Source organism: Dicentrarchus labrax, unplaced genomic scaffold, assembly GCF_905237075.1.
Source record: "Dicentrarchus labrax unplaced genomic scaffold, dlabrax2021, whole genome shotgun sequence".
NCBI classification, from domain to species: Eukaryota; Metazoa; Chordata; class Actinopteri; family Moronidae; genus Dicentrarchus; species Dicentrarchus labrax.
Window position 1 is genome coordinate 24,103,754 of NW_026136707.1, and position 17,185 is coordinate 24,120,938.

The window sequence follows — 17,185 nt, forward strand, 5'->3', positions numbered from 1 at the left end:
CAGCCATGTTTTGTTGCTCTTAGGAGCTTACTAGCCAAGATCCTAAAGTTCTGTCTGCGTGTTTAAAGGGATTAAAGTCTGGACCAGTGGAAGGACCACAGGAAGGAGACTGCTCTCTGGTGAAGACAGAGGCCACAGTCAAGACCAGGAAGAGAACTGATGCCTCAGCAGGCAAAACCAGGTGAGACCTGCTTAGCTGAAACTAATAATATGAACCTCACCAGGATCTCTATGGTAAAACACTGTGGAAATACAGAGCTGTGCTGTGAAAGAAAGCTCAGTTTGGGGTGCCCTGGTGGACTAGGGATTTAAGACACCGTCAATGAACGACATCAGCCAGCCAGGGGTGTCGTTCTCCATCTGTTTCTTTGCCCTCGTTTCCTGTCAACTCCCATAGAAATACCAAAGAGTTACATTTGTTAGACACACTTGTAATGCATAAAATAAATGGATGGTTATAGAATCTGCTGCGTTTTGGTTTGGTCCTCGTGAGGGGACATTTTTTGTCAATTCAGTCATGTTTTGATTTGTGTCACTAAATTAAATCAACAGTCTTTAATAGACTCAGAAAATGACTGAATTTAATGTACTGCAGGTTATGGTTTTAGAGTAGGTGTCTCATATGATTGTGTTATACTTCCCTGTTAAAACTGGCATAATTTGTAATTCACAGCCAGGAGGAGGCTGTGCGGAGGGGTGTGTATTCTCCACAGGATCTCTACACCTTCCCAGCCACACGGGTGGGTGAGTCCAGCACTCTGAAGGTCAACATCCGCAACAACTCGTCCGACACGCATGAGGTGAGGCATGCGTTATCCACATGAAGACATAGGAGGGATTTTGTTTGTTTTTTCTCGCTTACTGCAGCAGAAACTGAAATCCAGAATTCTTAATATGCAGCAGTGTCTATTCCAGCTATCAGAGTTAAAGCAAGAAAGTTCTATATTGTTAATAGAAATTGCATGACTGACTTGATTTCATTTGTACTGTATATAAATGGTATAACAACCCCTAACAATTGTCACTGTGCTTTGCATGGATTTGATATTTGATGTGTGGCTTCTCTAATTGACTTGCAGCTGAAATTTGTAAACCCTAGGGAGCCCTTCCACATCAAGCATTCCAAATATTCCCTGAGGTGAGTCCAATGGTTATTATCCCTGACAGAAACTCTCCTTTCTGCACTTTTAATAGTAGCTGGGGGACACACTGGGAATCGGAGGTTTATAATCTTTATAATTAGTGCCGGCCTCTATTAGTGTTTACTTGTTACTTCAGGGTTTTCATTTTCTACTGTAAGAAATGGTTTTACATAGATTTCTGTCATTAAAGTAGTAAGGTTTTAATGTTTAGTCAGGACCTCAAAGCATGCTCTATGATAACTGTAATGTCATTTTCCCATTGCGCATGCTCACTATGGGAGGTCCCGTGAGATGCTGGGACCTGGAGGATGATGTTACTATGTGGTACACACTTGAGGTCTCAAGGATTACTGATGTTTTGCCCAACTAAAGCCTTAGGGAGGAGGTTGCCAGGTCACAGGTACCAGCTGTGCTGTGCTCTGCTGATCTGGGACAGTGTTCAGAAGGGTCACAACATGTGTTTTGTATCATTGAAATAGGGTAAACAATGGAACGGAATGCAAATCCAAATTTAAATGCATTTACTTCCTCTACTAAACTAAAGCATTGTCAGACATACTGCTGAATGTCGTGACATTTTTATCTGCAACGTTGCCATGTGTTGCCACAACCTGAACCTGACCCAGCCCTCCAGTAGGTGTGTTGTGAGCCCTACAGTGTGTGTGGGTTTGTGGTAGCCTTGTGGTGACCCCAGCATGTTGTTGGCTCTCATCATGTACTCTCATTTCCACCACATCCACACTGAACATACCTGTGCTGCTCCATTTATTGTCTGTTCATTATGCTGGAACATTTGTGCACATGGATAAGCATTGATGATCCGTACAGTATTTTATGGTTATTGTTTTTGCCGTAGTGTAGTAGGTCATGATTCATATTATGCAATCCTATGTTCTTCATTTTATGTGAACATTTGTGCATATTTGTGCTGGTGCATGTGTTATGTATTCATGCTCTAACATTTCATATGAAATAATTATTGATCTCTTTATTAACTGTCTATAAACAGTAATTTTTCTTCCCCACCCATTAGATCCCAGCACTATCTGAAGCTTCCCGTCCAGTTCAAGCCCAGCACTGCAGGCAGACACGCTGGCTTGCTGCTCATCCAGTTAGAAACAAGTGGAAGTCTTGTTATTCAGCTGACCGCTGAGGCATTGCCTTGAATTCACCATCTAGCATCCTACGCCACCTTCTCACGCTGGCTGGCTGGCTTTGGGTGGATGCTCTTCTCTGTACTATTCATCATGGGACAGACGAGAGTTAACAGAGAAGAAAAGGCAAGACTGCAAACTGCTAAGGATCAAATAAAAGGCAACCCTGGGCTTAAATCCGTCCTCTCGTCTTATTTGGAGACTATAGCTGATTAACTGGAGATGACTGAGACTCTACTGCCAACACAGCCCCTTCTGCCTCTGGATGTGGCACAGGTGTCCTCAGCTGGCCCATGAAAAATGATTGTGCCTGTTTGTGCCCGAAGCTGAATGATTTGGTCTGACTGGCTCGCAATTAATCTGGCCCACTCTGGCATTTCAGAGAGCTAATGATTTTTGTCACTTGACTCTGGATCTGGTATTTGCCTTATCCCTGAGTCATGTCACAAGGCAGCATTGTTGTTGCCATGGCCCCTGTCAGACAGTACCAGTTGGGATACGTTGAGGATTACTTTGAGTCGGTCACACAGGAATGCCATTGTCTCTTGTTTGGTAACATGGCTGCAGGGAATTTCTTTTTTCTTTTTTTTTTTTCTTCTTTTTTTTTGTTGAATAGACAAACTGTAAAAATCACAAAATGGTCCTGGACATAGTTTTTCTTTTTTCTTTTTTTTTAAGACCAAGACCACAAGATTTGAGAATTTTTGGTTTTTTTTAAATCACAAACTCAGATTCTCAAATCAAGGTCTGTCCACATTTCATAAAATGTTCCTAATCTTTTGTACTGGTGTGGTTTCTATGGAAATGGCTCCTCATCATGCAGAGCCCAGCTGCACAGTGGCCTTTGTCAGCACCATGTGTTGACTTCCCAGCAACCTCCAAGACTCGTTCCAAACAGTCCAGATGTACTTAATTTAGTCATGATCAGGGCAGCTCACAGATACATTAGGATGGTTAATGATTGTTATTACATGCTAAAAGAGTTTCCTCTGGTGGGGTTTTTGTTCGGCAGCTTGCCAGGCCTGCTCAGTATGGTTACCATGGCAAAACAGTGTTAATCACTGTTCCAGTCACAGAAAATTAGCTCCCCATTTCCTCTTTTGGCTCTGGGGCAAATGGCCAAAATTGCTTGGGGGTATTGGATTCACATCCATAATGGGTTTTGGAACTGGAATGGCATGGGGAAATGTAGGTACACTTCATCAATGGTGTGTTGTTAAGCTGTTAGATGCCACGCATTGGTACAACACTTTGGAAATGAAAAACACTAGTTTTGAGCATTATGTTCCTGCTTGTAGAGCAAGTTTTAATATGAAGGCATATTGTCACAGGCTGCTCTCAACATGCCCTGAGAGCTATCCTGACGTTTGGTTTACAATTTGCACATGCTTAAAAAAGTATATAATGTAATATATTGTTCTATGTACACATTTTAAATAAAGTTTTGTGATAAATACTCTTTCCACTTTCTTTAATCACTTGAAATTGCTGTCAGAGGAGAAGTTAAATGATTTCTGAAAAAAATGGTACTCTTTATGTTTATGTCTCTATGTTTAGGGCCTTAGTATTACTTAATTCTGTTCATATTCACCTAACTAGGATCACTAAAGGGAATGTAGCTGTTCACCAATAGATTATGTATTTTGTTATTTTTCCATTCATTTAAATAAGAATTCTAATTAAGAACAGTTTACTCTGTGGCACAGATACTATAAACTATAAAAGCAACAAGTAAACATTTAGACAAGCATTTAAACTTACAGAACTGTAAATCGAATGATACAGCAGGGCATCAAAGTAGTATGAAATACAGTGCTGGTGGCATGCATGATAGCCTGCAGCATACATTTACTGACAATAACATCGAGGTAGAATAACCATACTGTCTCATGATGTCCATCCAGCTTCAAAACATGACTGCAGTTTAGATGGCACAGCAGGTACACACTGTGTTCAATTTGTTCCATCCTAGACACAATCAGGTTTATTGCCAGGAAGGTTTTCACATACAAGGAGTTTGCCTTGGTCTGTTGGAGCACAATATAATAGGAAAATGGAAAAATGGAAGCAAGCTCTGCAAGTCCAGAAGCATAAATACAAGAATAGGAAATTGACATGAACAAATATATAGACAATATTTACAATATGACAGTGGATTTAAATAGTAGGTTTGTAAACAATAATAAAGAATATTTGCAATGTGCAAGATCACTTTACTACCTAAATTCGATGTAATGTGTAGAAGGTGGGGTGGGGGTACAGGGCCTTGTTGATCAGGCCAGCAGCAGATGGGAAGAAACTTCTGGTGGCTTGAGGTTTTGGTCCTGATGGACAGCAGCCTCCTGCCAGATGGAAGTGTCTCATGAAGTTGGGAGGGGTCAGCCAAAATCTTACAATAACATTTTGGCTTCACGTCACATTTCAGATATAACTTGTACTTCAATTGTTTTATATTCTTTTCATATTTTGTTTTATTTCACTTATGTTTGACTACTCCTTGAAATCCTTGTTGTATTTAAGGTTCTGTATGCTATAGAAATACAGTTTACTTGCTTCTAATAACATCTGCCCTGCTGAAGTACCTTTGAGCAAACAAGAGAACCCCCATTTTGAAATGTCCTTAAGCAGGTCACTGATCAGCTCCCAGCACTGGGGATGCTGCTGCACATGTGATCCTGACCTGTGACCCCAGACACAGAGGGATCACACTTTGAGCCCCGCTGGCTGCTATACTCAGAGGAACCTGCAGGTGTCGTCAAAGCTTCATCGGCAGCCCGGCTGTCAGCAGCATGTACTGTACAGTGGGGCAGCTGGGCTTTATTTTGCTTCCCAGACTGGAAACCACTGTAGTGCAGTTGGACTTGACGTCTAGCAACACAACATCACAGACTTTAAACAGGCAGACACGGCGACTTAGCACGTTAGCGACTGCATTTACAGGTAGGAAGCCTGCGACATTTTCCCAGTTATTTCTGTACACTGGTGTATTTATTAATGCATAATGCTGTGGTCGTAGGCGGCTGGAGGAATGTTGTGGTTATGCTAACTGCTGTGGCTAAACGCTATCCCGGCTGTCCGGTGTGGGGTCTGACTTTGGGCCAGACGGTGGAAGTTGCTCTTTAGAGTTGGAGCCGCTTTCCGAGCTGCGCCAGACAGCAGAGCTAAGCTAACACGGCTAAGATAGCAGCAAGCAGGCTAGCCCTGGCTCCTATCCATCCGCCGGGGCCACAGCACCAGTCCGCTGTGTCTCCGTCCCTGTGGGGGAGACGCTGCCTCTCACACTGACCGTGACCTCCGTGGTACCTATAACATGTATCACCCCGAGGAGAGACAGGCTGTCTTGTTTTTCTCTCTGTCCGGTGTGTCTTTCGCCTGTTTGATTTGATGAACAAGCTAGCTGGGAAGCTAGATTAGAAATGTAGAACCCCGAGCTGTCACTCAGGTTTCAGGTCAGAGGTTAACCCAACTTTTTTATGCAAGTGAGGCACGCGGTGCGTACCATGAGGTGGTGTCACCAAGCAGCCTCCTCTGGGATGAGCTGGTACACACTGTGTGTCACTGTGGGGTGGGGTGAGGAGGACCACAGTGGGACTCTTCATCCACACACATCCTCTCACCGTGCTCGGTTAAAAAGGGATCCTTATTTTGGAAATGCCATAAAGCTCCACACCTCCCACACTGCACAGGGTTGAAGAAAACATGGAGGGAGATCCTCTTCATCATTTAAGACTGAGATGATGATGATGATGATGATGATGAGAGTTAAACTAATGCATCTGACACTTCTATCAAAGTTCATCTGGGCTGCTGTGTCTTATCTAAATCATATCCACATTAGTTACATCCCCTTCATATCTATGTAATTCTCCTTTTGTTGCAGAGATTTGCTAATCCAGACATTCTCTGGATACATTTACAGTTTACTGATGCCAGTGTGCAGACCCATGAAGCAAAGTTTCAAACTGACAGTGCTATAAAAGCATGGATCTATATGTGACACTGCACAGTACAGAGCCCTGGTCTCTCTGCTGTATACCAGCCCACTGATCGGGTTTACATTAATTCGATTTCCGAGCTCTGTTCTCTGGTCCTCTGCGTGCGCTGCATGAAGGCTGGAGTTTTTATTCTGTTTGGGTCTGGTAGAGAGAATTCAAGCAGGCTTTGGGTGTGTTTTATTCCTTGCCTGGCTGGATGTTGTCCTGAAGGTTTCAGTCAGGGACCTATAGATGAGGAAGAGTTCTCCAAGCTTTGAATCATTTAGCACTGTTTGCCATTTCTGTCTGCTCTGCCTTCTCTCTGTCTCTATCCTCTCTGTTCACCTGCCTGTGACCCCCCCCCTCCTTTTCAAGCTCTGTTTTGCATCTCTCCTCCCTTTCTGTCTCATCTACACACACACTTTCTCTCATGTGCTTCACGCAAACTTTAATCCTGTGCTTTGTGGAGTTTGGATGCTTGTGGCAGAGCCATTGTCTCTCATCTGTTTCTTCTGTTGAGCTGCTGCTGTACTGGTGAGGTGTGCAGGTAAAGCTTGTTAAATTGGGTTCAGTAAAAGGACACTTGTGGATAATGATGATGATAATGGTGCATGTGCATGTTGAAGTATGGAAACAGGTAAATACTGCCAACAAGTCATACTGTTTAAGAATTAGAGGAATTAAAATATTAAGGGATAATGCTGGTGTTAGCTTTAAGTGCCAGTCATCTATATGTTGACCTTTTAATGCACATTGTTTCTGGTCTTTGGACAGTCTACATGCTGCAATTTATTTTTAAAAAACATTAGACTTATCATCTTGATAATTCATTATAGTAAAATCTAATCTTTATTTTATTAGAATGGAACAGAGAATGGTTTCTAATTGTTTCTTTATGCTGAATTGCAAATAATTCAGTTAACACAATGTTAATAAGTTGTTAACAAACTTGGTTTCTTACATTTTTAGCGATAGTATTAAATATTCATGACTAACGACGAGTTAAATGTTGCCAAACTCTGATTGGTGCAAGGACGTATGTGATATATGTGAATATTTAAATCGGAAAAAAAGGTTTTATTCATAAACCTCATCGCTCATAGTTTGCTAACTTGTCTTCATTGTCTTTACGGCGTGTCAGTCGCACAACAAACACAATCTAATGTCATATTTGTGCGCATTTACGTTAAAGCCGCTATAAAAGAATACATTAGTGTAGTTAAAAATGAGCTATTGAGACCATAACTTCGGTAATGTTTGGTGAGCAGGTCCCCGTTTTGCGATAAACATTCCTGCCACCAGTTTCATGCTGTTCCACTGATTGACAGTGGGTGGCAGTAATGTGCCAGGTAAGGAAGGGAAGGAGAAGAGCAGAAGCTAGTAAACACTGATGAAAGGATTTACAGTATTCAAAACATTGCAGATGTTTTATGAGGAAGAAAATTGTACTCAACATGTTTGTTAGGCCTCAAGGACCCACACAATGTGATTTGGTACCAGCAAATGTAAACATAACTTTGTTTACAAAAAAAAACAAAAAAAAAACTCCGCAGGGTATAGAAAGAAGTTGAGGTGTGGTTTATTGTATTTATTGTCGTTTATGTGGTTTATATGAGATCCGTGTCGGAGCATGCTCAGAGATTACAGTTGGCACTCGCTTGTCTCACAGACTTTATTGTTACATCTATGTCTACTGGGGTTGAAAAATCACATATTAATAGATCTTCAATGCAATGAATGGTAGCACACTGTTATGTGTTACATCATACAGAACTTAGGATTTCGTGAAATACTACTAATAAATACTAGTCATATTAGGTCTGTGCAATATGACCAAAATCTTATCTTGTTGTTTTTTATCGCGATACACGATAATATCGGGTATCATCCTATCCTTAGCTGTAAAGAGCGTGATTTGCAACACAACAGAATAGACAATAGAGAATAATATGAAACTATTGACATTTTTCTATCGTCATACAGCCCTAGTTCATGTCATCATGATCCTGCAGAAAGACAGTTAATAATAATACAGAATTTATGCCCCGCCTAAAGCAGGAAAACAGCACAGGACCTTAAATAACAACAGCATATAATTCTAAACAGTATTTATGTTTTAAATAATATAAACCAACTTTTAAATTAAATTAAAGGTCCAGTGTGTAACATTTAGGAGGACAGAAATTCAGAAATGGAATCCAATATTCATAGGTATGAATGAACTATAAACACTTTATTAGTGTATAATCACCTGAAAATAAGAATCTTTGTGTTTCTGTTATCTACAGAGGGAGCGGGTCCTCTTCTACAGAGTCCGCCATGTTGAAACACCATGTTTCTACAGTAGCCCAGAGCAGACAAACCAAACACTGGCTCACATTTTTAAAGAGTTTAGTTTCTCCTGCACACTTGAAAGGTTGAGCAGTCTGAAGCTTCACTGCTACATGCAACTAAACCCTACACACTGATCCTTTAAAAGCAAAATCAATGTATGCAGTAAACACTAGTAAACAGAGGACATAGTCTGCTCTAGTGCTGTGCATCCATAGAGCAGATTCCACGGGCATCATCATCAACGGCAGTCTCTTGTTTAATTCAACCTTTATTTAAACCAAAGAACACACAGAGGGCGAGCTTTCTCTTTTTAAGGTCAGCTCTGTGCTCAAGCTAAATTGCAAATGTATAGTCTATTAATATATGAGTGAATAAAAAGCATCAAGCCATAAAATAATAACTAAGTGAGAAAGTTGAGGAGAAAGTCAGCGAGCAGACTGTGTGTATTATTAGCTACAGTAATGTGTTCCCGTCTACCAGGTTGTACTGTGTGTCTGCTTCACACAGCTCACTGTACAACTGCTTCTCAGAGCCAGACGTCTGTGTCCATCTGTCTGTTTGTGTTTCTGTACTCCTCTTGTTCTAGTGTGCATGTGCGTATGCGCGTGAGACCGTAACTGACCGTCAGTCCATGTGTATGTACTGCGAGCGCGCGTGTGTGTGTGTGTGTGTGTGTGTTTCACCCTTTGCCAATTAGCGGCTTCTCACCTCCCGAGGCGAGAGGCTGAGTGTGTGTTAGACAGAGGAGGGAGACTTGACGGGGCTTGTCTGCCGCTGACGGCTCAGCCTCAACCTGAACTCTCACGCAGCTCTCTCTCTCTCTCTCACACACACACACACACACACACACACACACACACACACTTCAATCTGAGCACTGAACTCCAGCTCTGACACACACACACACATGCAGGACCTGAGCTGCAGCCAGTTGTTGATAATACAGCCTTGTCTGTCTCCGAGCCCATGTGACACGCCAAAATGTGACAGTATTGTGTTGGTGGAGCGAAGGCGCGAGACGGGCAAAGACGAGTGCCAGCCCGCACCAGAGTGTGTGTGTCTTTGTCTGGGTTGTGCTCATGGGAGTGTGTCTTTGTATGAACAAATGCACTGTCTATTATTGTGTGGCTGCAGTAATTGGTGTGTATGTGACTTTACAGAGTGAAAATAATGTAAAAAGCGTGCTATGTGGAAGCATAACAGTCTGAGGAGCTGGAGCGGTAGCCTGGTGTGTACAGAAGAAACACAATACGTCTCATTCAGAGTTTGTACAACTTTTTCTCCTTGGAACTGTTTTCTTTATGTAATCATCCAAAATTGATTTTTCATGCTGCTGTATAATTAATCAAGAAAAGTTCATTATATTTATGCTACAAGCTCAGTTTTCTGGGTCTAATCTTCTCTACAACAACTTGAGGAGGTTTTGGAAAAACAGCTTGATACAACAGTTTCTTTTAAGTAATTTGGCAACACATAAAAAAAAAATAATAATCTATGTTTGAGATGCAGCACATCCTTTGAAAAAGCACTACAAGTAAGATTTTCACATTCTGGCCCGAGAAAGGAAAACATTTTTAACATTTCTATTCCAATTTCAGTATTTTTAACATTTCCTCTTGGCCAGAACCAATCATCTCGCTGAGTTCTGACTGAATAAATCCAAAAATGTTGTGCTAGTCAAACGGAAGATCAAAGTGCTGCGTGAAACCCTCCGAGAAAAGCTGTGGTTTTATTTTTAACCCCAGTTGGCACACCATGATAAGTTGATCAAAGAAGTTATTTGGCAAAACATGGTATATTCTTCTGCGTTACCCAGCGGAAATCACAGCATTGAGGTGTGTACCCCGTGTGAAAGTTAATCTCACTCATTCAGTGAACACAGAACAGCTTTTCAGAGATATTTCTGTTCAGCTTTTTCAGGACTGCAGATGTTTGACGCAGCAATCCTGTTTATCTCTATTGGAGATTTCATGGGTTGTGTAAATTGTTTGCAAGATTTAAGCATATTTATGTAGCTTAGATGATTTTTTTCCTTTATGGAAATATTGCAGAGTGGATGCGTCATCAGTCGGATAAGCCAACTAGAAATAGTAGGCTTATAAACACCAGAATTAGTGCCATATTTGTTACAATACTAAAACAATGCTCTTTTTGACAAATGTGCAGGATTTTATGAAAAACTTTTTTCAAACACAGTTAAATCAGAAAACAACTATTTGGTTTGTGTGCTGAGCAGAGAATGGTGTCACTCTCCCTCTGCCTGTGTTACTATCCGCTCTGTGGTCTGTTCCCATAGCCGGTCTGCTCCGTGAGCAGCTGAGTAGAGCCACTGAAACTGCTGTTTTTATCATCTACACTGGTGAATTAAGGATTCGTTTTGAGCAAACCAGAGTTGGTGTTTGTCTGAACAGTGGAAAGACTAACAAAGACTGTTTTGTTGAGCTTAACAGTGAGTGAAGTTACAATGGAATGGTATGCAAAGTAAAATGAAAAATGTTTTTGTCTATGGAGTGTGGTGGTGAGTGATAGTGATATTATGGCTGTTTCTGGTTCTATCTCTGTAGGGATCCTTTCCTTAATGTTGTCAGACACTTAGAATAACAATATGAGCCTGTCGGTGGCAAAAACAAGCACTTTTACTAGGATGTACTTCGATGGTTGCAGTTAGCTTACATTGCAGCCATTTTCATGAATATTTCAGATCTTCCTCTGTGAATGGACTGTTTGCACAGCAGACATTTTGAAATGTCATAGCAGCTGAATTTGTGCGTGCTGGTTCATTGTCACTGTTACTGGGCCCTGTTAACATGACAACGGTTTTGCTTAAAATTGAATTTTTTCTTGCTTTTAAAAAAAGTTCTACATTCTTACTCACAAGTTCTGAAAAAGATCCTCGTGCACACAGGTCCGATAAAACGATTGAAACCTGCTTGTTTGTATGATTTATTTTTTTTTCAATAAAGACTTGGCTCAAAACTTAATAGTCATCCTTGAAGTGGGCCAAAAGGCTAAACCTCAACTTAAATGTACCATTTTATGCAAAAACCGTGGTACTGATAAGACGTTCCTCTAATGATCCCCCGTAGTGGAAATTCAAACTGAGCTGTCGTTACTGTTAAGTCCACCGGTGTTTGTCTGCTGTGCAATCTGTCCATTAAGGTTTATTTTGATGAGACCAGAGTCGGTGACTGTTGGAAAGACTGTGGAACTGTGGGGAATTTTATTTCATTGATGCTGGTGCTCTAGTGCGACATCCAGTGGCAAGTGAATTTCGTATATATAACCTTACGTACCTTCCGTACGAGAACTTAGTAAATAAAAGTCAAATCAAAATATGAGTTTACAATTTTGTCTAGTAATGCCACGTTCTGGATTGTACAGCTTCACCCTGATAATTCATTCACAAGTTACTCTCAGTACTACAGTTCATCTCCCCAGATATCTTAAAGGCCTTCAGGTGTTTTCATTTGTGGCTGATCAGACCTCTACTCTGGATGAAGGTGAGCGCTGCTGTACTGGGGATTATGTGATGTCACCAGACTCCATGTACCAGTAAGAACAGTGAAGGTATAAATTGTTCCATCTGAACAGGTGCAACAAAGCTTCGATCAAATGTCAGTACCTGCCCAAACTGAACATCCTGAGAAGAGTCTAATCAGGCAAAATGAGTGAAATTACCTGTCTGGGTGTACCATGGGTGTGTAGGCCGTTAGACAGGGCTCTAGACAGGGCTATAAAAAAACTATACTATAACTATAAAAAAAAGCAATAAAAAAAACAACATCCTCCCACCGTAAAAAAAATCTGTAAAGTGTACGTTGTGTTAAGAACATTTTCACTGCTTTACCTCGCCATCAGACAGCACTCTGGTAATACACTGACTGAATAAGTACCTCACAACCCCACTTCAGAAATCGTGAACTATCCCTTTAAATTGCTCTTTAAATATATTAAAATGCATACACAGCCCACAGAACAGTGTATGACTACACAGGAATACACACTGACTGTGTGATAAGTGTGTATTCATGTGTAGTCATGGGTTGATTCTAGTCTAAGCATCTTAAAACCTTTTAGGCGAAAAAAACTAAAGTAAATGAAAGAGATTTAATGTGCATCAGAACTACATGTGTAGCACTGTAGACCAACATCATTTAGATTATAATGTATAAAACATTTACAGGAGATTACAGTATAATAATATATAAATCTGTGGGGGATTAATACAGCTCAAGTACATTTGATCACTTTCTGTAATACACTGACTGGCCCACAGGGGGGGCTACATCATTCATTTTGACATGTATCACGTGAAGTATCTCAGATACCAGTAATTGGATTTTGACAAAAGCTGGGTAAATGATACATCTCATCTTGTTCTGGCTGTTCAAATCCCACTGACCGAGGCAGATGCTACAGTTACAGGTAGAAAGGGGGTGGCACTTTTGGTAAGGTTTACCTGTGATGGGGGCACTACATCATTCATGAAGGAGGACACATTCGCTGTTGCTTTGCTGTCTTTACGATGGTTATCGTGAATAAACAGTTCTCTCTCCAGCAGGAGTCATTCCCCTCTCCTCATTTATCTTGCCTTTTGCTTCTTTGGGAACGCACTTGACAGATCTCACAGCCCTCAAGCTTCAGAGAAGAGAAACTCCCCAGCATTTGGCTAATGGCTCCACAGTTCCCACACTGATTAGGAGCAGTCCACAAACTGCAGCATTAATTCGTTGATTAAGTAGTTAAGAAGCCCTAGAAACAACCAAAAAGTGCTGGAGACAGCAATTTGATATTGTTTTACTCTTTAAGCCAGTTTCACACAGGACATTTAAACAGTTTTGTCAAACAGTGCATTCACTTACTACGAGAGTGTTTTTAATACAGTTCGTCCTTGTTTGCATAGCTTCATTTAACCACAAAGCCTAAGTAGCGATTTAATAATTCAAGTCAAGTCCCTGCATGGGAGAAAAGACTGGAGAGATACACACACACATTTCACATTGATGCTGTTACACTAAAAACTTCCACTTTCTTAGGTTTTTCCATTTTACTCAAATTAAAGATTTACATGCTCGTTTATGCGTGGCACTGCAGACTATGAATCTCATTGAAAACTACAAAAGTATAGTTTCAACAATAACATCTTGGTGAGCGGGGGAAAGGAGCCAGCGTCGTCCTCAATTCCTGAATAATTGGCGTTATTTTCATCTGACAGCGGAGATGTTTCCCAGTAGCTTGATGAGATGAGATACAGCAGGGTGTGTATTTACTGTGTGTGTGTGTGTGTGTGTGTGTGTGAGAGAGAGAGTGAGGTATGCCATACTAAGTGCCACTCTGCTCTTGTGTGGAACTTCAATAGACTGGCTACAGAGGCTGTTAACATGAACCACAAAGACTTAACACACACTCCCAGTTGTGCCTGCATGTGTGTGTACATACTGCACTCTTATCCAGTCATCTGTGTGTGCTCATCTGAGAATGTGTACAGCTGAGTATTATACAGCTGCAGAGTGTGTTCATGTCTTCATCCGTACTTCCGCCTGCACGTCTGTGTCAGTAGTGTGTGTGTGTGTGTGTGTGTACCTAAAATAGCCCGGTTGTTAGCGCCCTTGTTCTCACGGTGCCAGTCTGAGACGTCTTCGGCCTGCCTTTGTTTCAGTGGCGTGTTGTCGGGCAGACCTCTCGCTAAGGGGATGAGATGTTAGCAGGCTGTGGCAACTGCATTATTGATGCAGACTGTGACCGCGCTCTGCAGGCCATAGGCTGCAACTTAAAAAATCAGAAGGTGGAGTGAACTCGGGCTGAACTCGCACAGAGTTTAGCAGGGGACCGTAGAGACGGGGCCTTTCTGGCTGCAGTCTAACACTGAGGGCTGCTTAAACCAGGAGCTGAGAGACGACCTGATTCTGGTGACATGACAAGTTTACCAGTGCATTTTTAATGAGCCCGGGTCCCAGGGCGAGACTCGGATGATTAAATTTGGCTCATGGGCCGGAAAAGTTTAAGACAGTCTGCCTCAGATAGAGGCTGAACTGCACTCGGTTTTTATAAGTGGATACAAGGAGTGCATAAAAAGATTTTTCATTAATGAATCCTGTAAAAGGAGATATTAAATAGGTTAACGTCACTCATCAGGTGGACCTACAGGAACATTTTCATTCATTAGCTGGTTCATATTAAATTATAAGCCATGTTTCTCTGAATTACAGTGACACACCAGAACAACAAACATGCAAAGCAATGATGTTGTCTATTTATGGCAAAATGCTACCATATAGGTCAACATAACGCTTCCTCAAACAGACTTTGTTAGCCTGCTCAGGATTAGTTACCTAACTTTGGCAAGCTTCTCTGTCAAGGTGAATATTATTATTCATGTTGAGCATCCATTATTTACCTGAACTGTATATACGTACTTCCATTTTCTTTCTGATGTTAGCCCTTTTCAGACAGGGACTATGCAGCATTGTGGTTTCATTTATCTGTTAAAGCTTTAATATGCAACATTTCTGCATTAAAATGTCTACAATCACTAGACCTATGTTATATGTTTTGTTGCACTTACATTATTCCAAATGTTTCCAACAATGTTCAAATGCAGAGAAATCTGTCCTTTTTATTCAGGTAACTTTGCGTTTCACCGGGCGCCTGTCAATGATGTCATATCCTCTTTATACATTATTGTGGTTCATATGGTCATAAATTGACTTTTTATCCAGTTTTAAGCCCCATTTTTACCATACACTGTTTAAATTTTTCGTCTTTTTTAACTTTGAGCTTAAACGTTTGAAGTGATGGCATTGTGTCATTTAGACTTGGGTATCTTTTACATTCATTTTCCTTATGGCTTTATTGAGAGAGAGAGAGAAGTGGTGAGTTTTACATTTTATATTAAGAAAGAAGAAGACAAAGTTTCTCTCAGGCTGCATCACTGATGGATTTGCAAACTTATTTTGCCTTTGAAGCCTTAATTAATGACCATCGTGAGCACAAGGGACACTCACCCTTCCTTCTGATCGTGAATTCACTAATATATTACTGCATCAATTTCATCATGTAACGTCATTAGAAAGTAATTTCTGCTGCCTGTTTTATAATATCCAACAAAACGTTGTACTGTGAGTTTAGCTAGATATTCATTCATTCATTCAGTCGGTGTGAAAAATATAGGAAGATTATTATTGAGGTAGACCTAAATTATGCATTACGTTAACCTTAATGTCATTTAAACAGCTGGGGGTTATAAACAGGGAGTTTAGCTATAGAGACCAGGCTGTAAACATTATTTCAATATCATATTATTATTATTAGTAAGTTGGACATTTTAGTATGGGAGCTTATAGAGATTGACTTGCTTTTGGAACCAGCCTCAAGTGGCCATCCCAGGAACTGCAGTTTTTGTTTGGTTGGTAACTTGGTAAGAGATAGACATTGAGATAATACATGTATTACAGTAAGGTAATGTTACAAGGTGCACATTTCTCTCTCTCTCTCTGCATGGTGAACCAGTTAGCCTGTATGTCAATCTGACTTCATTCAGTTCAGACTTTTGCCGTGTTGACAGTGATAAAGGGCTGCATCGTCGGTGCATGTCTGAAATGTAGTGGGTATGGAAAGGTTTGCGTAGGACATGGCTTTGCTAGCTAGATCACATCATCTACTGAAAAAGGTGATAAGACTATTACTGTGAATAGTCGAAGTAACTTTAGGTACTTGGTACAATTAGAAGAGCTGCAATGATTAGATGACTTATCGATTAGTTGTCAACTATTAAATTAAACTAAACAATTAAACTGCAGCTATTTTGAGTCCTTTTTTTTTAGAAAAAATGTCAAAATTCTCTGATTTCAGCTTCTTATTTTCTGGATTCTTTAGTGCTCTATGACAGCAAACTGAATATCTTTGAATTTTCTTACATTTTATGGACGAACAACTATTCGATCAATCTAAAAAATCATTGACAGATGAATCGATAATGAAAATAATCATTAGTTACAGAGAGAGATTGCGCCTATCCCCTCTAGTGGTCAGTGCTCCTCCAGTTAACACCACATCTGTCTCTATCTGAAGTCATTAAACTCTTTATTGCATTAGTAGCAACAGTTCTCCTTCCGTTCAAATCATCTGCTCTGTGACTTACTCAAGGTGCTGAGGTGCAGTAAGTTTCCTCCAGGGAAAAGCTGTTTCGGTGGAACTTTTCTACAACTTTTTTTCTCCAGCACAAAATTGTCAGAAAACTTTCTGCTTTTCAAGGAAAGTAAAAGATGTGATTTGGTTGGTCATGAGTGATTGCCAGCCATTACCATACCTGATGGTAATAATGATAATAATGTAGTCTTTCTAATCCAACTCTGTTTCCCACTGTGCTGCAGGTTCACTGCACAACTCCGGCCACAAAATAACCCCCTAATCAGTTGGCATGCCTTGTGTATTCACTCTGCGCCTCTGACTGTGCTTTATACAAGACCTTTGTATCATTTATGTATTCAGCTATTAATTATTTATATATGCAAATACTTGAATAAGGTTTAATACAGGCTCTGAGTCCTCAAATGTTAAAGCCTTATAAATGTTATACTTA

General features: G+C 40.6%; 2 protein-coding genes across 7 annotated transcripts in view; both read left to right on the forward strand.

Annotated features, from left to right (window-relative positions):
* cep192 (centrosomal protein 192) overlaps positions 1 to 3,752 on the forward strand; it is a 28,937-nt gene extending 25,185 nt beyond the window's left edge. For 2 of the 3 annotated variants that reach the window (XM_051406562.1, XM_051406561.1), the window contains exons 49-52: positions 69 to 181; positions 674 to 800; positions 1,080 to 1,138; positions 2,176 to 3,752. In XM_051406562.1, the coding sequence (XP_051262522.1) occupies positions 69 to 181; positions 674 to 800; positions 1,080 to 1,138; positions 2,176 to 2,308 (432 nt within the window). In that variant the 3' untranslated portion in view covers positions 2,309 to 3,752. The remainder of the gene's footprint in view (positions 1 to 68; positions 182 to 673; positions 801 to 1,079; positions 1,139 to 2,175) is intronic. The other variant, XM_051406563.1, reaches the window with a different exon arrangement.
* A 1,317-nt stretch (positions 3,753 to 5,069) lies between these two features.
* Positions 5,070 to 17,185, forward strand: part of LOC127366672 (low-density lipoprotein receptor class A domain-containing protein 4) — a 217,867-nt gene continuing 205,751 nt past the window's right edge. For 3 of the 4 annotated variants that reach the window (XM_051405832.1, XM_051405833.1, XM_051405834.1), the window contains exon 1: positions 5,070 to 5,236. The gene's annotated coding sequence lies outside the window, so the exon portion shown is untranslated. Of the gene's footprint in view, positions 5,237 to 6,800; positions 6,818 to 17,185 lie in introns of those variants that run through there. The other variant, XM_051405835.1, reaches the window with a different exon arrangement.